This window comes from Canis lupus, chromosome 25 (assembly GCF_011100685.1).
Source record: "Canis lupus familiaris isolate Mischka breed German Shepherd chromosome 25, alternate assembly UU_Cfam_GSD_1.0, whole genome shotgun sequence".
In the NCBI taxonomy this organism is placed as follows: Eukaryota; Metazoa; Chordata; class Mammalia; order Carnivora; family Canidae; genus Canis; species Canis lupus.
The window spans coordinates 50,942,460-50,962,773 of record NC_049246.1 but is presented as its reverse complement, the minus strand read 5'-3'; the positions used below and the strand labels follow the sequence as shown (position 1 = coordinate 50,962,773).

General features: G+C 67.9%; 1 protein-coding gene across 1 annotated transcript in view; it reads left to right on the top strand.

Moving 5' to 3' along the window:
• Positions 1-20,314, top strand: part of KIF1A (kinesin family member 1A) — a 64,381-nt gene that overhangs the window by 18,751 nt on the left and 25,316 nt on the right. The window contains 14 exon segments of the mRNA NM_001168473.2: positions 234-376; positions 2,001-2,134; positions 4,199-4,278; positions 4,575-4,650; positions 6,693-6,772; positions 7,066-7,172; positions 8,057-8,140; positions 8,738-8,918; positions 8,997-9,069; positions 9,180-9,273; positions 10,202-10,350; positions 10,612-10,790; positions 11,898-12,035; positions 19,376-19,494. Of these exon segments, the coding sequence (NP_001161945.2) occupies positions 234-376; positions 2,001-2,134; positions 4,199-4,278; positions 4,575-4,650; positions 6,693-6,772; positions 7,066-7,172; positions 8,057-8,140; positions 8,738-8,918; positions 8,997-9,069; positions 9,180-9,273; positions 10,202-10,350; positions 10,612-10,790; positions 11,898-12,035; positions 19,376-19,494 (1,637 nt within the window).

Sequence of the window (20,314 nt, the reverse complement as noted above, 5' to 3'; positions counted from 1 at the left end):
GAGAGGTGCCACCCCATCCCTGCTCCTCCTGGGGACTCGGTTCCCCCAAGCGGGAGGGCAGCCCTGGCTGACCCACCTGTAGGTCTCTGGCCGTTGGCCTCCTGACTCCAAGTGGGGCGACCTGTCCCCCCACTGTGCCGCACGCCAGGGTCCCCCCTCTCCACCGCGGCTCTGCCCCGGGCCCCTTTGGGCCTGCCGGGCACGAGCACAGCCCACGCTCCCTTGGCCGCCAGGTACGCCGACCGGGCCAAGCAGATCCGCTGTAACGCCGTCATCAATGAGGACCCCAACAACAAGCTGATCCGTGAGCTCAAGGACGAGGTGACCCGGCTGCGGGACCTGCTGTACGCCCAGGGTCTCGGGGACATCACCGACAGTGAGTGTCTGTGCCCGCCTGTCCCGGGTCCTGGGCAGGCAGCTCCTCGGGGCCCGGGTCGGGCCGCCCCACGGCCGTGCCGCCCGCACCCTAGCCCTGCTCCAAGTCCCCGGGCGAGCCACCTCGGGTGGGAGGCTGGGGTTTCCGGCCTCGGCCTGGGTGGACTGCATGGTGTGGGATTGGCGCTGGCCCAGGCAGGCCGCGACGGTTCCCTGGAGGCCACACCGGCGTGCCGTGGGTGCTGGGGTTGCGGCGGTCCCTGAGCGGCCGCCCAAGCCCCCCGCCCCCAGCCTGGTGGCCGCCTGCAGCGGGGGGCCTCGGACCCTCTGGAGACAAACCTGTTCTTCTGTTTCTCTGTCTCTCCTCCTCCCCCACGCCTCCCCTCCCCGTAGCCAACACTGTGCCCGGAGGACCCAAATGTGTGTATCCCCCTTGCTCTCCGCTTCCCGCTTCTGTCCCTGCTCCGCGGGGTGTAGGGCAGCACGGCGGGAGGGGCCTGCCCAGCCCCCCTCTGCCGTCCCCCCTTCCGGGGGCTGGGGCTACAGCTCTCTTGCTCAGGCACCTGATGTGCAGGCGTCGCGCCCCGCGCCCCCGGTTCGGCCCCGTCCGTGTGGCCATCAGGCCAGGGGGCCCTCGCGGGCTGGGAGTGGCTGAGCTCAGCCCATCGAGCGCCCTGTGCCCCCAGAGGCCGGGGCAGCTCAGGAGGGCGCAGGGGCGCAGGGAGGGCCGGGTCTGCCCCTCCGGCTCCCGGCCCCACACCCCGAAGCCCCCGGCCCCGGAAAGGCCGCCAGAGCCCCAGCCCGCGTCTCCCTCTGGCCTTGGTCCGCGGGGTGGCGCCTCCCTGAGCCCGGGGCCGCGGGGTGCCCCGTTCTGTCCTGTTCTGCCCCGGCACCCCGTGCTGTCCTGTTTGCCGCTGCTCTGCTGTGTGTCTGCTTCTGCCAGGGGGTCTGGGCACCTTCCGCTAACCAGAGGGTGTCCTCGCCCCAAATCCCAGCCTTAGTGGGGGCACGGAGCCCCGGGGTGGCCAGAGCAGGCTCTTTGGGGTGGGGGCTCCCTCAGGGGTCCCCTGTTCTCCTGTCCACCAGGGTGTTCTTGGGGCCCATTCTGCGCCCGGTGGGGCCGGACAGCTGGTGCGGCGCGGTCCCCGCACCTTGGGGGCACAGGGCGGGTGCAGAGAGGATGATGGGTGCCAGGGCCCTGGGTGCAGGAAGGCCACCGGGCGGTGACAGCAAAGGCGAGGGGCGGGGTGGAGGCACAGGGAGGCCACTCCCGGGCACGGGGGGCAGGGGGCCGCAGGCCCGGGCGGGGCGGGGGGGTAGAGAGGAGCTCGAGGGGTGCCCTGCTGCGCCGGGTGCTGGGGGCTCTGGGGCGGGGTCCCCCGGCCGGGAGGTGGCAGGCAGCCTTGCATGTGCTTGTCCACGCGGCCCCGCGCTGCACCTGCTGGGGCTCCTGCTTCCGCCTCTCTCCACACACCTCTTGCTCTTTCCCAACTCGGTCTTTCTTTTCTCTCCCTCCCGTGTGTCTGCGCCCCCCCTTCCTCCCGTAGACGTGTCCGACCTTGAGAACAATAACCGTAACCGTGGCGGGGCGGAGCTGAGTCCAGCCCCTGACAATCTCTCCACAGTGACCAACGCCCTGGTGGGCATGAGCCCCTCGTCCTCGCTCTCGGCCCTGTCCAGCCGCGCCGCCTCCGTGTCCAGCCTGCACGAGCGCATCTTGTTTGCCCCGGGCAGCGAGGAGGCCATCGAAAGGCTGAAGGTGAAGGCGGGGACGCCACCTGTGGGGGGCCTGGACCGAGGGGCCGGCCGAGCCCCCTCCTCCCGGGACGGGCACGGTGACAGCGTGGGGTGCACGCCGTGTGCACGGGCGCAGCGTCAGGGGTACCCCCGCCAGTGCCAGCGCCACGGAGCGGGCGGCCGGGGGGCCTGGGGCTTCTGTGCCCCCTCCCGGTGTTCTGGGCTCACCCCCGCCGGGTTCGTGGTGATGGGCTGACTGGGGGGCTGGGCTGTGCGGGGCGGGGGCGGCTGAGGGGGTGGGACAGGGGCCGGACCGAGGCCGGGGTGGGGCGCGGGGTGGGTGGGTGACCCTGGGGTGTGGGGCCGGGAAGGAAGCCAGGAGCTGGTGCTGACGTGGGCTGTGCTGGCCGTCCGCGTCCCAGGAATGGCCGGGGGACGTCTGTGCCTCAGAACCACTCTCGGTGTCCCCGCGTGTCTCTTGGTGTCTCCATGTGCCCCTAGTGCCCTCGTGTGTCTCACAGCGTCCCTGTGTCTCTCAGTGTCCTGAGTGTCTCTCGGTGTCCCCGCATTTCTCGATGTCCTGCGTGTCCCTGGTGCCCATGCGTCTCTCAGTGTCCCACGGGTCTCTCAGCATCCCTGTGTCTCTCGGCATCCCTGCCTGTCGCTACGTGTCCTCATCTGTCTCTCTCTGTCCTTGTCTGTCTCTCCATGTCCCTGCGTGTCTCTCACTGTCCTGCACGTTTCTTGGCATCTCTGTGTGTTTCTCAGTGTCCCTGTGTCTCTCAGTGTCCCATGTGTCTCTCGGTGTCCCCGTGTCTCTCAGCATCCCGGCATCTCTCAGTGTCCCCAGGTGTCTCTCGGCATCCCCATGTGTCTCTTGCCCCTGCACGTCTCTCAGCATCCCTGTGTCTCTCAGTGTCCCCGGGTGTCTCTCAGCATCCCTGTGTGCCTCTCATTGTCCCCACACGTCTCTCAGCATCCCTTTGTCTCCCAGCATCCCCACATGTCTCTTGGTGGTGTCCCTGCGTGTGTCTCTGTCTCTTGTGTCTCGCAGTGTCCCCATGTCTCTCACTGTCCTGTGTGTCTCTCCATGCCCCAGACATTTCTCGGTGTCCCCATGTGTCTCTCTGTGTCCCCATGCGTGTCTTGGTGTTCCCGTGTCTCTTGGTGTCCCCAAGTCTCTCGGCATCCCTGCATGTCTCTCTGTGTCCCTGTGTCTCTCAGCATCCCCATGTCTGTCTCTGTGTCTCTCAGTGTCCCCATGTCTCTCCATGTCCACACACATCTTTCCATGTCCCCATAAGTGTCTCGGTGTCCCCATGTCCCTCGGTGTCCCCGTGTCTCTCTGCATCCTCGTGTCTCTCCATGTCCCTGTGTCTCTTGGTGTCCCTGTGTCCTTCTGTGTCCCCGTGTCCCTCGGTGTCCCCATGTCCCTTGGTGTCCCCATGTCTCTCCGTTTCCCCATGTCTCTCGGCATCCCCATCTCTCTGTAACCCCCGCACGTCTCTCCATGTCCCCTTGTCTCTCCGTGTCCCCGTGTCCCTTGGTGTCCCCATGTCTCTCCATGTCCCCATGTCTCTCAGCATCCCCATCTCTCCATGTCCCCATGTCTCTGTGTCCCTGCACGTCCCTCCATGTCCCCATGTGTCTCTCTGTGTCCCCGTGTCTCTCCGTGTCCCCGTGTCCCTCGGTGTCCCTGTGTCTCTTGGTGTCCCTGTGTCTCTCAGGGTCCCCGTGTCTGTGTCCCCATGTCTCTCAGCGTCCCTATGTCTCTCCATGTCCCTGCACATCCGTGTCCCCACACATCCCTTCGTGTCCTGTGCGCGTGCCTCTCTCCCTCCAGGTTTATTTTCCCTTCCGTCTGCCGTCTGGCTGTGTCCGCAGGAGAGACTTGTGTCCGTGGGCACGTCAACCCCTCAGCCCTGCACCTTGACCTTCCGGGCATCGTGCTGCCTGGGCCGACCCGGGAGCTGGGGCCTTGGCGCCTGCTGACCTGGCCGTGCGTCTGCCCCTTGCCTGGCGGCCGGGCCCGTGTCTGCTCACGCCCCAGGCCCCCAGCCTCACTCTGCTCTGTCCCCCTGTCCAGGAGACGGAGAAGATCATAGCCGAGCTCAACGAGACCTGGGAGGAGAAGCTGCGGCGGACGGAAGCCATCCGGATGGAGAGGTGGGTGGTGGGGAAACTGAGGACTCCGGGGCCCCCGCCTGGGGCTCTTGCTCCTGGGGGTGGCCAGGCCCTCCTGTGGGACAGGCTCATCCGCTCTCACCGGGGATTCCCACCCCCGTCACCCATGGCCCCGTTGACCCGATCCCTGATCAGGTGACTGGCCCTCCATCGATGGGGGGCCGCCCGGGGCTGCGTGACCGGAGCCCTCCTGCCTCCTGGTTGGCCAACTGGTTGGTGGGGACGAGGCTGGTCCCGCGGCCTCGGGGCTTGGGCTGACCTGGACGCTGTCCCCGCAGGGAGGCCCTGCTGGCCGAGATGGGCGTGGCCATGAGGGAGGATGGCGGCACGCTGGGGGTGTTTTCTCCCAAAAAGGTAGGTGCTGGTTCCAGTTCTGGGGCACGGCCTGACCCGGACACGGCCGGCGGCCCACCACCCTTTGTGGGGTGTCAGAGGGCTCCTCTGGGAGGAGAGGGGGCGGGTCCGGCACCGGGGGCCGCCAGACCTCCCCTGTGGGGGGACCTGGCCCAGCCTCCTCACAGCAGGATGTCCCCGGGGCCTTAGGACGTCCAGGTGGGTGTCTCTGCTGAGGAGTGGACGGGGGCCCTCGGGGCTGAGGCCAGACTGGGGCAGGGTCGGGCTGACAGGAGGCTGGGAGGCAGCCGCCCTCTCGGAGCTCAGCGGAAGCGGGTCTGGCTGACCCGGCCGGGCCTCGGCTTCTCCCTCCCAGGCCTGGTCTCCTGGCCCCGGCCCTGTCAGCCGCGGGCCTCAAGGGGAGCAGAGCACCACCCCCTTCAGTAGCTCAGGTGGGGTGTGATGTGAGCCCTGGGGAGAAGTCTGGTAATTCTAGGACCCCGGTCCCCCCTTCACCCCAAGAGGGCCCGACCCTTAGAGCTCCTAGGAGCCAAATTCCAAGCTGGGAGGCCTCTAAGGAGGTGGTGACAGTCTGCTCTGACCACAGCTCGGGGCTCCCCCGGCCCTGCCTGTGACACGGGGTCAGTGAGGACGCGCCTGCCCCCTCCCTAGAGCAGCTTCACCCTGGCTGGCTTCTCACCCTGGCTTTGTTTGGGGTGAAGCGTTTCTGTGTTGCCTAAACCTGAAGCCAGAGGCACGTGTAGCGCCCACGGTGCGGCTGGGGACCCCACGGCAAGGGGGGTGGATGCTGCTGTGATGCATTCATCAGCCAGGTGGCCCTCCCTGGGGACAGGGCCATGCACTCCGGGCCGGGAGCCAAGGGGCAGGATGGGCCAGGGCCCGGAGGCGGGGGGAGGAGGGGTGCCTGGGAGGACCTGTGGGCAGGCTCTGTGCTGGGGAGCGGGTGCTACGCTGCTTCACGTTCCCCCCCACCCCCGTAGGCCTTTCGTTCTCATTTGGAATGGATTGTTTGTGGGCTGCCAGCCCCTGCCCCCTCCTGGGGGGGTACCCAGGACCACCGTGCAGAGCCGTGGGGTGGGGGCAGGTGGCTGGGGCCGGTGGCAGAAGAACACTGGACGGCCCTGGTCCAGGCGCTGCCCTGGGAAGGCTGGCATCCCGGGGACTCTGGTGAAGCGCACGTGCCAGCTGGGTCCCTGCTCAGCCCGGCCGGCCAAGCTCGGCTCTCGTGCTCGGGAGAAGGGCTGGTTGGGGACAGTTGTCCCTGGTGTCCGACGACCAGGACTTCACAGTCCTGCACAGGGTGGGGGGCCTGTGGGACTTACCGTGGAGGCTGCTCATTCTGAGGTACCCAGCGGGAAGCCGAGGATGCTATCCCCGCCTCCGCCAGCTTGCAGGACCCTGGCCTGGCACACCGTGCGGGGTGGCGCTCCCGAGCTCAGGAAGCGGGTCTAGGGCCCCAGTGGGCGAAGCCTGCGGGGGCTGCCCTGGGAGGCCCAGGCTACTGAGGGCAGTGCTCAGATAGGGTGGTCACCTTTCACACACTCGTGGATGAGAGGGGCCCGAGCCGGGCGGCCCAGCAGGGACTACTTTCACAGCGTCTGCTCCAAGCCCCAGGCCAGATCCCTGTCCAGTCAGCATCCTAATCCTTCTGGACTCACAGATCCACTGGTGCTTCAGTTGGAGCGGGGTCCTGGAGCCCCCTTTCGAGGCAGAGGAAGGGACCCAGAGCATGGTGCCCCGACCCTGCAGGACCCAGCCTGCACCCTGTATATCCAAGGGCCCACCCTAGCCCCAGCAGCACCCTGGGCTCCCAGCCCGTCTGAAAGCCCAGCACCCACTAGGTGCCTTCCACTGGCAGCTGCCTGCCCCCCTGGTTCTGAGCTCCTGGGCTCCTCAGAGAAGCCACCTGGGAGGACACAGTCCCCATGAGGCCAAGCCTGGGGCTGGTGGCAGTCTGGGCGTGAGGAGACAGGGGTCAGGTGGGTGGCCAGCACTGGGTGCCTGCGCCCCCCCGGGAGAGCTGACCCCCCCTTTTTCCTCAGACACCACATCTTGTCAACCTGAATGAGGACCCCTTGATGTCCGAGTGTCTCCTGTACTACATCAAGGATGGCATCACCAGGTGGGGGTCTTGGGGGCTAGGCTCCCCCTGCAGAGGGGCTGCCGAGCCTGGCATCTGCTGGAACGTTGCTCTCCTCCCGTGCTTGTCGCTGGAGACAACGCCGACGGCTCCTCTGTGCCAAGTGGCTCCCCTGGGCCGGGCTGTGCGTGGGGCATCCCCCATCTGTGTGCACCCCGGGCGTTTCCCCAAGGAGCCCACTGGGTATCCCCACGAAGGGGCGGGGACAGGCCGGTGGGTGGCGTCGTGGGCACACTGGGTCCAGCCAGCGCTGACGGTCCCCCGCCTCTCCCCAGAGTGGGCCGGGAGGATGCGGAGCGGCGGCAGGACATCGTCCTGAGTGGGCACTTCATCAAGGAGGAGCACTGCGTCTTCCGGAGCGATTCCCGAGGGGGCAGTGAAGGTATCTCTGCCCCCCTGTGCCCCCTGTCCCCCCATTGCCCCTGGTGCTGCCGACCCTCAGGCCTGAGGGGGGCTTGCGGGCTCAGCCAGGCTCCCCGTCAGTCCCGGGGAAGCCCCTCCGTTGGAGTGGGGTTCTGAGTGCTGGGCTCTGGACACGGGACTCCCTCCCCGTGCCAGGAGAGGGCCGGGGTCTTCCTGGGCAGGAGGATAGTAAAGCCGTGAGGAATGAGCCTGGATGAGGGGTGGAGAGCTAATTTTGGACCACACTTTCGGGGGGGCCTCGGGGTGGCCATCTGTCCATGACCCAGCCCGCCTGCCCGTCTCTGTCCCCGTTGCCCATCTTGGGTGTGGCCCTCTCAGGGAGGCAGCTGCTGTGTCCATGTGGCGTCACGGTGCCCATGGCCCCCAGCACCAGGCTTCTCCCTGGCAAGTGTCTGGCTGCAGCCCACTGTGACGGGGACATTTCAGGATGACGGCCTTAAACGGTGTTGGGGACGTCGGCACTCCCAGAATTCTGTCCCAGAGCCTGCCCTCCGCTGGGTGTGTGGGCACTAAGCTCCGGGGGGCTCTGGGACTCCAGCCACTATTTCCCGCCCATGCCTCCGTGGAGACCCTCGCGGCCGTCCTGGTTCTCTGACTCGGGCACGTGCGCCTCTCCCTGTGTGTCACGCTCCTCATCTGTTGTGTGAGGCTCAGCCCTCCGCGGGCTTCCTCGGGGCCCAAACGCGGTACTGTCTGCCGACAGTCAGGCTCTGCAGCCAGCAGGGAGGAGAGAGGCCTGCTGGGGGACACCTGGGTGGCCAGGTGGGCCGAGCCCTGCCAGTGGCCAGAGGGCGTGACCACCCAGGATGACCGTCCCTCACAGTCCTCCTCTCCATCCTACAGCCGTGGTGACCCTGGAGCCCTGCGAGGGCGCAGACACCTATGTCAATGGCAAGAAAGTCACGGAGCCTAGCATCCTGCGGTCAGGTATGGCTGGGGCGTGCACACGCTGGGCCCTTCTCCCCTGCTGCTTCAGGACGGGGCCTGGGGTCCGTGCATGCGGGGCAGGGCCTGCGCCAGGAGGACAGGCCTCAGCTTGGTGTGTCCCTCCTGGCAGCTGGGCCTGGCTGTAATCAGGGCCCAAGGGCAGGGAGGGCAGAGCGGTGACCAGCTGAGGGTGGCCAGCCAAGGTGGCTGGGGAGGAGCGGAGGGAAGCCTTAGGGAGGACCCACCACGCACAGACGGCCCCTGCCCTGCTCCAGCCCGTGGGGAGGCCGATGGGCAGGGAAGGCCTGGAGCCCACGCTGTGGCCTACGGAGGAGCCGAGCACAGCCCCGGGGGTGGAGGAGCGTGCGGGGCCAGGGCACGGGGGGAGGCCAGCATGGCTGGGCACTGAGGGGCTGGGCTTGGGGGGACAGTGAGGTCCCGGCCATAGGGCAGGTGCTGGCTGGTGCAGAGCGGGGACCTGCGAGGACCAGCGGAGCCAGCGCCCGTGCTCCACCTTCCCCCTCTCCCTGCCCTCGTCCCCTTTGGCTACTCCAAGGCCACAGCCCCCCTCCATTGCCGGCCTCGCTCGTCCCCCAGGCAACCGCATCATCATGGGAAAGAGCCACGTGTTCCGGTTCAACCACCCCGAGCAGGCGAGGCAGGAGCGCGAGCGCACGCCCTGCGCAGAGACGCCCGCCGAGCCCGTGGACTGGGCCTTCGCCCAGCGTGAGCTGCTGGAGAAGCAGGGCATTGACATGAAGCAGGAGATGGAGCAGAGGTGAGGCCCGAGCTGGGGGTGGCCGCCCCGCCCCGCGCGCTCTCCCCGCCGCGCCCTCACCCCTGCCCGCTCCCGCAGGCTCCAGGAGCTGGAGGACCAGTACCGCCGCGAGAGGGAGGAGGCCACGTACCTGCTGGAGCAGCAGAGGCTGGTGAGCGCGGCCCCGCCCGCCAGCCGGGGTTGGGGGCTGGGTCCCCGCGGCAGGAGGGCGGCCAGGGTCCTGGTCTCCGCGCAGGCCCTCAGTGCCGTTTCCGTGGCCAGGACTACGAGAGCAAGCTGGAGGCCCTGCAGAAGCAGATGGACTCCAGGTACTACCCTGAGGTGAACGAGGAGGAGGAAGAGCCGGAGGACGAAGGTGAGGGGCTCTCAGCTGGCAGCGCCCAGGCCTCAGGCTGGGGAAGGGTCCTGGACGGAGAGCCCCCGGGCCGCTCCTTTGCCCTGGGGTCCCGGGCCACCCCGCAGGAGAGGCCTCCTTGTCCCCCGGGGGGCTCCCACGGTGCCGGGGCTCGGGGGAGGCTGTGCGGTGGTAGCTCATGCTCGCTGGTCCGGGTGGGAACCGCTTGGAAGCAGGGCAGCCAGGTGCTGCCTGACTCGCCGTCCCGCCTGCATGGGGCTGGTGCCCCTCCCCAGCCTAGGTCACTGCTCCTCCCTCAGGATCCCTACTGAGCGCCCCCTTTGCCCTGCTGATCTCAGGCCTCCTTGGGCATGAAGGGAGCCACAGGCAGGGCAGACGGGGTGGAGTCAGGCCCTGGGTTCAGGTCCCGTATGGCCTCTGGTCGGCCTCTCAGGACTTTGTGCTCATGTGACCTTGGCCTCCCCTTGTGTGGCATCACCTACCCTGGGAGGCCCCTTCCCTCGGGGCAGGAGCGCTGGAGGAGGGCGGCCGGGCTCCCAGGCTCCCCTCCTGGGGCCCCTGCTTCCCTTCTCCTGGGGTGCCAGCGGGCAAAGGCGTGTGAGCCGGGTCGGGGTGTGGGGCTGAGCCCTGGGTGGCCCTCCTGGCTGCCCTCCTGTGGGCACAGGCCCCACCCCGTGGCCCCCATGGGGCTCTCCCTGTGCAGTGGGCGGCCCTGTCTAGCTTACCAGGCGGGCCCTCCGGCTGCTCCAGGTCTGGTCCGCCTCTCGGGGGGCACACAGAGCCTTTCAGGCCTTTCTGCCAGTTCCCCTTCCTTCCGAGCGCCCAGAACGGTGCATGTGAGCCTGGGGTCCAAGCACAGAGCCCCGGGCCCGGGCAGAGGGGGGCGTCGTGGCCTTTCCGTGATGAGCACGGGCGCCTCTCCCCACAGTCCAGTGGACGGAGAGGGAGTGTGAGCTGGCGCTCTGGGCCTTCCGGAAGTGGAAGTGGTACCAGTTCACGTCGCTGCGGGACCTGCTGTGGGGCAACGCCATCTTCCTCAAGGAAGCCAACGCCATTAGCGTGGAGCTCAAGAAGAAGGTGGGCTCCTGCCCCGCTGCCCGCTGCCCCCCTCACGCGGCACTGCGTGCAGGGGACCCGGTGCCGGGCGTCCCTGCCCCCCCCCCCCCCGGGGAGCGCACAGCAGACCTGGCCCCCTTAGAGCGCTGGGCAGAGTGAGCGAGGCCCGGGGGGCGGCCCCGGGTGGGCGGGCGTCCCTCCCGCTCAGGGAGCAGCCGGTGAGCTGCATCCGACGGACGCACCCACCCAGGGCTGACGGCGATCGTCTCCCGCCCACCACAGGTCCAGTTCCAGTTTGTCCTCCTCACCGACACGCTCTACTCCCCGCTGCCGCCGGACCTGCTGCCCCCAGAGGCCGCCAAAGACCGGGAGACTCGCCCCTTCCCGCGCACCATCGTGGCCGTGGAGGTCCAAGACCAGAAGAACGGGGCCACCCACTACTGGACGCTGGAGAAGCTCAGGTGCGGGCTGGCGCGGGGCAGGCACGGGGTGGGCGCAGTCACGGCGCTCCGGTGTCCGTGTGCTCGTTTCTTCTGCCGTAATTGCTTTAAATATCAATAGGAAAAGCGTTATTATCGAGTCCATGTTCTCCTTCTACCGACGCAGGGGTAAAGCCTACTGTGCTTTCCTGGAGGAAGGGGTGGATGAGGCCGGGGGGCGGCGGGAGGGGGTACGGGGCCAGCAGAGCTTCGGGACAAGCCAGCCAGCCCCTAGGGGGTGCAGGTGAGGGGTCTCGGAGCGCACCGAGCGGGGCTGCGTCCTCAGAAGAGCTCAGCCTGGAGCCTCCCCACCCCGGGCCGTCGGGATCCCCGGGGGAGATGGCGGGGGCTGGATGGGGGGGGCGCAGCGTCCCTGTGAGAGACACAGGAAGGTCTAACGTGGCTTGAGGTGCCCTGGACGTGGGGCTGTGCACAGAGGCAGGGCCATGGCGCCGGGAGGGAGGCACATGGGCGCAGAGCCAGGCGAGTCCTCGGCCACCGCGGGCAGGGCCATCTGCTGAGACCGGCCTGGTTGAGTTATTCTGGAGACCTCAGGACACAGGGCAGCCCCGTGGCCCAATGCCTGACCCCAGGGTGATTCCGGGCAGAGAGTGCGGCTCAGTGACGGGGGCTCACCCGCAAGTCGGTCGCTGGCTGGCCCAGCCAGGGAGCCCCCAGGGATGTCTCGATGTCGTAAAACACAGGGAGCGGAAGGTGCCACTAGTGCACACTCGCAGTCCTACCCGGGCACACCCCTCCACGCATTCCTTCCCCGTGAGACTCGTGCGAGCAGAAGCCCAGGCTCACGGTCCCTCCCCACCCTCCCGCGGGCGAACAGGGCATGCCCGTCACTCCCCAGTCCCGGGGGGAAGGGACAGCACTTCCTTTCTCCTTCAGCATGTTGGTTTTTCTGGGGATGATCATTTTCCCGTGTCTGTATCCTATCGCACCGTTGAGCGCTAAGGGCTCCGCACAGGACGCCCCATCCCGAGCGTGACGACCGCGTTGGCCCCCGGATGACGCTGAGCGGTGGCCAGAGCCGTGCCGGACGCTCCGCCGAGGCCCACGGTGTTCCCTGTGCCCCTGCAGGCAGCGCCTGGACCTGATGCGGGAGATGTACGACCGGGCGGCAGAGGTGCCCTCCAGTGTCATCGAGGACTGTGACAACGTGGTGACGGGCGGAGACCCCTTCTACGACCGCTTTCCCTGGTTCCGGCTGGTGGGCAGGTGGGCGCCTCCTTCCCTCCCTGGGCCGAGAGAGAGAGAGTGAGAGAGAGAGAGAGAAGGTGGTGGGGGCAGGGACGGGGCCTCCTCCCGAGGCCGAGCCCCCCGGCTGGGGGACCCCAGCAAGAGGCCCTTCCCCCCTTGACTCCCCTGTCCTCGACCTTCCTGGGTCCGAGGCTCCCCACCCCCCAGCCACTCCTGTCCACAGACCAGTGGGCCCTGTAACCTGGGGGACCGGGGAGGGCACGGGGTCTCCGCATTGCCACCGACGCCTGCTGCGGGGCTGTGGCCGCCAGGTTGCACGTGTCCACGGGTGTGAATAGGTGGCTGGTCAGGCTTCCTGAGCCACCCGGTCCTCACACGACCTCAGCCACACCTGGCCAGGATCACGCCAGCCAGCGGGGGGCTTTCCAGAACTTTCCGTAGCCTTCCACGGGCCACACGTGCGGTTTCTTTCCAAGCCTGGGGACGGGGGTGCACTTTTGGTTCTCTTGTCTCTGAAAGCAGCATTCCTGATGGTCTGTGTGTTTGGTTTTGGTTTTAAACAGAAGCCCCCCGCCCCCACCCCTGTCCGTCCCTGCGAGTAGCTGGTGTTAACTTCTCTCTGTCTTGTCGTACTAACCTCAGTTCAGTCATCTCTGGCTGCAACAGCTACCCTCTTCTCAACACATGCATGAGCGAGCGCATGGCTGCTCTCACCCCCTCCCCCACCTTCTCGAGCCCCGACTCCGACGCCACCGAGCCTGCCGAGGAGCAGAGCGTGGGGGAGGAGGAGGAGGAGGAGGAGGAGGAGGAGGAGGAGGACCTGGAGGACGACGTCTTTCCGGAGCACGCGCTGTGCGACGGCCGGGACCCGTTTTACGACCGGCCCCCCCTGTTCAGTTTAGTAGGAAGGTTGGTGAGGTCGAGGACGGCATGCTGGGAAGGAACCAGCTCTTTTGCGCAGGAGCACTGCTGCGGGCACAATTTGACCGCCGTCAGGGCGTGGCCCCCCGGTATGCAGGGGCAGCTCCCCCAGACCCCCCAGGCCAAGGCAGGCCGAGGCAGGCCGTGGGGCTGGCCTCCCCGAGGAGAGGGCGTGAGGGAGCGAGAGGGCTCCTGACCATCCTGGAGTGTGCCCAGCAGGGAGAGTCGGGGTGCACCCGGAGCGCGGCCATCCGGCTCCGTGCGGGCGGAGCTCCTTCTGCAGACAGGCTCTAGAACCCTGGGAGGAGTCCTCGAGCAGGGCCCGCGGGGACAACTGGGCAAGTGGGGGTTTGCGTCTCGGCACCCACCACCAGCGGGGCCGGCTCCGCTTCCCTCTGTGCCTTCTCCTGCTATGGCCCGAGAGGCGGAGGCTGCTGGGTTGCTGTCCGTGCCGCTCCCTCCGGGAGAAGGAGCAGAAGGTAGAGGACGCGGTCCCAGAGGGCGGGAAGGGAGGCTGGCCTCAGGCAGGGCGGGGTCTGCCTCCAAAGCCTGGGGCCCCGGGGGCCCTGCCTCTCCCTGAGCCTTCGCTCCCCCGGCCTCCTGGCCGTCATGGCGGTAGACGGCACACGTGGCCCGTGCCCTCAGGGGACGTGCCCTTTGCAGAGCGGCCCCGCTTCACTTTCTGGACAGAAGCGGGAGCCCAAGGGCAGGAGGTGGGGCAGAGGCCCCGGGGCAGCCCAGACTTTGCCGGCAGGTTGGGCAGATACAGCTGCCATTCATGCTTTTATTGCCGTGGAATGGAAGCAAAACGGGCGAAGGAAAGATCTAGAGCCCTAGCTGCAGTCGTGGAGCATCTGGCTCACGAAGCAGCTGCGTGTAGATGTCACGCATATAAGAGGGGTCAGACGGCTCCAACAGCGACCCTTGCTGAGTTGGACATCGCTTCCTTGGGCCAGGCCGCTGGGAGCGTTTGCAAGTCTTGACCTCGGAGCAACCAGTCCCGGAAGCTGGCCCCCAGAGAAGGGGGGTTCCCACGGGGAGCCCTTGGGTGCAGACCCTGGAGTGAAAGCCCCACCAACGTGTCCCGCGGGAGGAAGCAGCTTCCTGCGGGGGCATGTCACGCATTTATTCTGATTAGTTTTCCACGAGCGTGACATGCTGGCCTCCTGGATAAAAACGTGGGGCTCTGACCCCGCAAGGCGCCCCGGGTCTGGGCCTCCCGCTCTGCGGGGCCCGACAGGGCGTGCCGCCCCGGGGCCCAGCTCCATGCAGGCCTCTGGGAAGCCCCGGGGAGCCCCCGTGTCAGGTAGGCGTGGGCTCAGGGCGCAGGGGAGCGAGGGCACCGGGAGAAACGGGGTGTGGGCTCTGCAGTCTCAGCCAGAAAGAGCTGGGTCCTTCCAACACTCCCCCCCTCTGTGGATCTGAGATGTCACGAAACAACCCAACCAAAGTAAAGTCATCCGTGAGAGGCCAGCCCCCCATACGGCGGGCGGCCTGCAAAGGGCTTCACTTGGAAACGTCCCCATCTTTTTGGTTTGGCAAGAATTGGCTTCTCCCGCGCAGCAGCTGTGCAGGCCCAGGCCCTGAGAAGGACCCATCTTTGGTTTCCTTTTATCCTTCTGGTAGCTGCTGGCTCTCTCTCCAAAGCTTAAGCAGGATTGGGGCGCCCACTCTTGTCTCCCTTCGGAAAGGCTTCCCTGGCCCCAGCATGCGTCTCTGCACCTCACCAATCTCGTGGTTAGCCCTGCCTCCTCCCCTCCCGCCACACTCAGCCCTGGCTCTGCCGCTCTGCCGCCTTCTCTCTCTCTCTCGGGGCGGGTTTCAGCCTGCTTCAAGGTGTCCTCCCCCGCGTGGCCCCCCCACATCTTGACCGTGGGCTCCTCACCCACGGCCGGGGTTAGCCCCCCAGTGGCCTCTCCCTCTGGTGGTCTGGGGTGCCAGGTGAAGTGGGGAGGTGGGCTGGGCCCGGGGGCTCTGGGTTCCCCGACCCCGATTCTCCTCCCTGCCGGGAGCACCGCTCGCAGAAGCTAGACGGGCCGGGAGCTGCAGGGAGGAGGGCGAGGGGCTGGCGGCGGGGGATGGAGGGTCCGGGGAAATGGGGCAGGGAAAGGGGGTGGGGGACCGCCCCACACACACCCAGGGACATGTTCCAGACTCTGCGTGGAAAAGTGCTGACTTGCTCTGTGTCGGCACCAGGGCCCCCGGGCGGGCACGGCCGGTCCCTCGGCTCCCAGCTGGGTCCCTCTGTGTGCCGGGCCGCTCAGCCCGAATCTTTGCCGGCGAGGCTATGAACCCGTCGGGGTGCAGTGGGTGCCCCGTGGCTGGCGGGGCCCCTGAGTGGCTGCTCCTGATGTCAGGCTGTTTCTGGCACTTACGGGGCATGAAGGGGAGGCCAGCGTCTGTGCCGCGGGTGCCCTCCCTGGTGTCCTGGCTTCAGTTGCTCGGGGTGAGGTCGGCCAGGGGTGCAGGGGTCGTCCAGCCTCGGCTCGCAGCCCTTGGAGGCTGCTGGGCCCCAGGGGTCCCCAGCAGTGCCCACCACCATCTCAAGGTTAGGTCTCGGGGATTAGGGGTGGCAAGGAGAGCGGACCCAGCATCTGGCACCGGATGCCCTATTACCTTGAGGGAGCGTCCCACCTGGGCGCCCGAGGGGAGCATGCGCGTGTGCGTTCACTCGCAGCTGGGTTACGGCAGGAGAGGAGGGGAAGGGACCCCAAGGGTCTTTTCATGGCATAACCCCCACCTCCAATCAGGGGGAGGCCCCCAGCCCTCGGAGGCCCTGCCTCTGGGAGCACAAATAGGATGCATCTTGTCTAAGGATCTGAACTCGGGCTTTGTGGTCCTCGATGCCACGGGTACTCGCGTCTTCCTTCTCCTCTGGCAGAAGGAAATCCTAACGGATCGGGGAAGAGTTGATCTACTTAAGCAGTCAGCTGTGTGAGTTGAGCAGGTGGGCGTTGAGCGTGGCGTCTGCATCCACCGGGGCTGGAGAGGAGCCAGCCTGTGGGTTTAAACCCCCGCCCCGGGCGCCTTCCTTTCTGTCCGTGAGCCTCGTGTGTTGATCCGCGAGGGGGTACCGACGCCCTGGCGCCCCGGCTGTGAGGTGCCATCTGAGATGCACCCCTAGGAGGGGAATACGACGTGCCGTGGGTCAGGGCAGCCCCGCTCCCACCGCCCAGACATGAGGGGTAGGATCTTGGGAACTGACCGGCTGTGGGCGCACCTGCTGCCCAGTGGCCGGCAGCACCGCCGTGTCATCCGGGCCCCTAGTGAGCGCAGGGGTGTGGGCTCGTAGGACTGCGTCACGGCTCTGCACCCACGGGCCACCAGTGGGACGATGCGGGCCTTGGGGTCATGAGAGGCCCAGCCTCCAGCTGGTTTGCGGGAACCTCAGATCTGCGGAGCCACAGGGACCCGCGGGTGGGCAGCGTGGTGGAGAGCGTCCACTCGGGAAGAGCTTTTGTGAAGTGAGGCCCGGGGACAGGGCCTGCGTGCCACGGCCTGGCCTCCTGACCTGGACCGGCCCTGCCCTCCGCCTCAGTCTGTCTCTGGCCTGGCCTTTGTTAGGAACGGGGGAGGAGAGTCAGGACGTGGGTGCAGGACGTGCATGGACCCTGAGGGCTCGGAAAGGGGGAGGGGTCGTGCTCAGTATCGCCCCCCTGAGCCGTCCAGGAAGGTAGCCCCGGGCCAGGGGATCCGAGGTGGCCTGACCCTGGCTCACCTCGTGGCTCGGTGGTTCTCCTCCCAGGGGTTCTACTGATTAAGGACCCTGGTGTGGGGTGTGGGGTGTGGGGCCCGGGGCCTGGCCTACAGTGGCCCTGCTTCTGAGGTCGTCCTGTTGAGTATAGACGTTGCCCCTCCGTCTGTGCCCGGGGCCCCCGGGAGCCCCCCCAGTGCCTCTCTGCCTCCCAACACGGGGCTTTCCGCAGTGGGCCCTGCCCCAGGAAAGACGCCTTTCCCTGGGAGGTGGGCTTGGGGCTGTCCCGCTCGGTCCCTTTAGCTCTCCGACGTGCTGGGATGGCCAGGTGGGGCCCAGCCAGGGGCCCGAGCGGGATCTGGGCCCGTTCCTGCAGCCTGAGCCCTGGGCTCCCTCCACGTCCCCTTCCGACCTCAAGGCCTTGCTCCTTTCGTGGCCGCCCTCCCCCCCCCCCATACACACACACACACCCCCGATTCCAAGCAAAGGCCCTTCACCAGGATTCCAGGGGCCCGGGGGGCGGGCAGGCCACCCCGACCCCTTCCCGGGTGGGTGCTGGGAGAGGCCCACCAGCCAACCCTGGGCGGGACCTGTCCACGGGATGCCCTCTGCCGTTGCAGCAAGGGAGCTTCTGCTCTCTGAGCCCCGGTTCCTTTCGGCTTCTGCCAGCAGCCTCACCCCTGCCCCCGCCCCTGCCCGACTCCGGCAGAAATGCCCACACATCCATCCCCACGGCTGCCCTTCAGTGAGTTCCCCAAGAGGACAAGGAGTTCCCTCAGAACGGTCCTCCTCCGGGGTGTTGTCGGCGCATTTGGCCAGGGTAGGGGGGCTTCCTCCGCCCCGGGGAGGGGGGCAGCCCAGGGTGACACTGAGACCCCTGGGGCAGCACACCCTTCCCCTCTCGCTGGCACCTGTCTTGGTCTGGGAGGTGCCCAGGAAGCGAGAGACAGTTGGCAGAGACAGACCCACGGCCGAGTCAGATAACCAGGTGGCCGTGAGGAGTTCTGTGATGTGGGGGCTGGGAGCAGAGGTGGGAACGGGCCTCGCTGGGTGGCGGGAGGGGCAGAGCACCTGGGGTGTCCCAGGAGACGGGGTGGCTGGGTGGCGGGGCTCGGCCAGCACGCAGGGCGGGTGGGAGCCCGGTGGGAGCCTGGAGCCTCCTCTGGCTGCCCTGGGGGCCGCGGGGGAAGCAGAAGGGCGGCTGGTACTCCAGAGAGATGTTTGGGGAGAAGCAGTGCAGTTGAGAGAAGAGCCAGGAAGGTGCTCAGGTTTCTGACCCGTGGGCAGAGGGCCAGCGGGAGTGGGTGCACCTGAGGGGGGCGGGCACCAGGGCCTCGAATGGGGCCCTCGGGGAATGGCAGTTGTAGGGTGTCCTCTGGGAGCTCTGCTGGATGGTGTCTGACCTCTGAGCAAGCTGAGGGGGGCCGGGGCTGGGGTGACAGCTCTCCTCCTCCTCCCAGCTCCTCCCTGGGCCGTGCACCCCGGTGCCAGCCCCCACCTGGCCTGCAGAGTGTGCCCTCCCCTCCCCCACCTCCCCTTCGCCCCCACCCCCACCCCCACTGTTGCTCTTGCTTCCATAACCTCCTCTGTTCTCCCTGGCTGAGGCCCTGGGCCTCCCTCACCCCGCCTCTGCACCTGCTCCCCCACACGTCCGACCCTTCTGTGTCCAGACCCTGCCCACCTTTGCCCAAGCTGTACCCCTCCCCTGGAGCCCCCCAGCCGCCCCAGGACCCTCCTGGGAGCTCAGGGCTGCAGCAGGAGCTGCCCGTCCCCGGGGGCCTGCGGGGAGAGCAGGGTGGGGGCGGGTCCTGCGCTGAAGCTTGAAGAGCTGCAGGTTCTCACCGGGATTGGGCTCACGGGCCCGCCTGTCCGGGGCCAGGGGTCCCCTCGGGAAGGTGCCCTGAGCAGGGAGGAATTGTGCTCCCCATCCACCTGCACACCTGGCTGGATGGCCGGGCCTTCCAGGTCCTTTAGTCCTCCCAGCTGCCCGTGTGACGTCTGCACCTTGGCTAGCTCAGGGAGTGTGGCAGACACCTGGGTGACGTGGCCACTGCCCAGCCTGTCCTGCCACTCGCTGGGGGCACAGCTTGGGATGGGAAGGGCTCTGGGCCCTCTGGGGGTGGCGGGCAGGCTCAGCAAGCACTGCCGTGCGGTCTGGGGGTGCCCTCAGGGCTCTGCTCAGCCAACTTCTCTGGCACGGAGCTGGGGGGGTGCCCGTCGGCGGGCACCGTGAGCTCCCACCCGCTGTGTTCCTGGAAGGGTCTGAGAAGGAACCAAGAGCCGTAATCCACCATAGGAGCCCTCCGTGGGGCTCTGAGGTCAGGGGTCACTGGGACGGGGCGGTGTGCCAGTGTGGGGGTCCGAGCTCGGCGTGGCCGGGTCCCCAGGTCCTCCTCCTCCTTGAAGCAGGCTGAAACCTCCCTCCTCAGCTCTCAGACAGCGGGTACGGCCCTGCGGGCTTTGCCCCGTGCCAGCCCCACTCCGCACTTGCTCTCTGCCCGCCCTGCGCACGCCCTCCTCCTCCTCTGTCCCTCTGCCGCCTCCTGTGTCCTCTGCAGCCCGCGGACCCCCCTCCCACCCCCACCCAGCACAGCCCCTGCCCATCCTGCCTGCTCGCCGCCCCGGCTGCTTTGCGCCTGGCTCTGCTTCGCAGTGTTGTGTCGTGAGCCCGGGCCCCGCTGCCGCCAGCGCCGCTCCCAGCGCGCGCCGGGAGGGCCCTGACCCTGGCCTCTGCTCCCCACAGGGCCTTCGTCTACCTGAGCAACCTGCTGTACCCTGTCCCCCTGGTGCACCGCGTGGCCGTCGTCAGCGAGAAGGGAGAGGTGAAGGGCTTCCTCCGCGTGGCCGTGCAGGCCACCTCAGGTGCGTGTGGGCGGCCCGGTGGGAGGTCCCCGTGGGCACCCCGAGGTGGCCAGCATGCCACTGGCCTCCATTCAGCCCCCGCCCCTGTGGGCACACCGGCTGCCGGTGCATGGGAGGGCGCTCCAGGGGAAGCCCCCGCCACCCAGCTCTGGGCTCCTTCCTTCCAGACTCTCCTGGGTCGGGTCTTCGGGCCCCCCGACGCCCGACACTGTGTAGGCAGAGCCCATGGGAGCTGAGGGCCCCAGACCCCAGCCTGGTGCAGAGTGGTGCTCCCTCCCAGCTCCCCGCCGCCCCCAAGCCCCCCCCGCCCCCCGTGGGTGTGCAGACCCTGGGCCCCGGGAGAGCTCTCAGAGCCTCTCTCCAGCCTCCCCACTGGGCTCCCCTTCAGACCCCCGGCCTCTTTGGAGCCGGCCTCCCTCCCCAGGGCCCATGGGCCCTCCCTCCGCTGCGGGCCTGCAGGCCAAGCCCCCTGGCTGCAGAGGCGGACCCCCTCTGGCTGCCGAGCCCCCTGCCCCTGGCCGCGGCCCCAGGACAGGCAAGCCCCGGAAGGAATGCCTGAGGGCCTGGATTTGCCTCCTTATAAATGGCACCTGTTTGAAGCCTCTTACCCAGCGGAAGTGTCGAAAAATCAGTGCAGGACACAGATGCGAGCCTGCTTACCCGGGCAGGAGGCTGCCTTGTTTGCCCTTGGGCCCCCATCCCGTCCCCGGTGGCCTCGCTCTGTCCCCTCCCATGGCCTGGGTCCCCCAGGGGGTCATACTGCAGAGTGAGCCCCAGACAAGGTGGGGCTGGGCCGCTTCAGAGCATGAGCACCCCCACC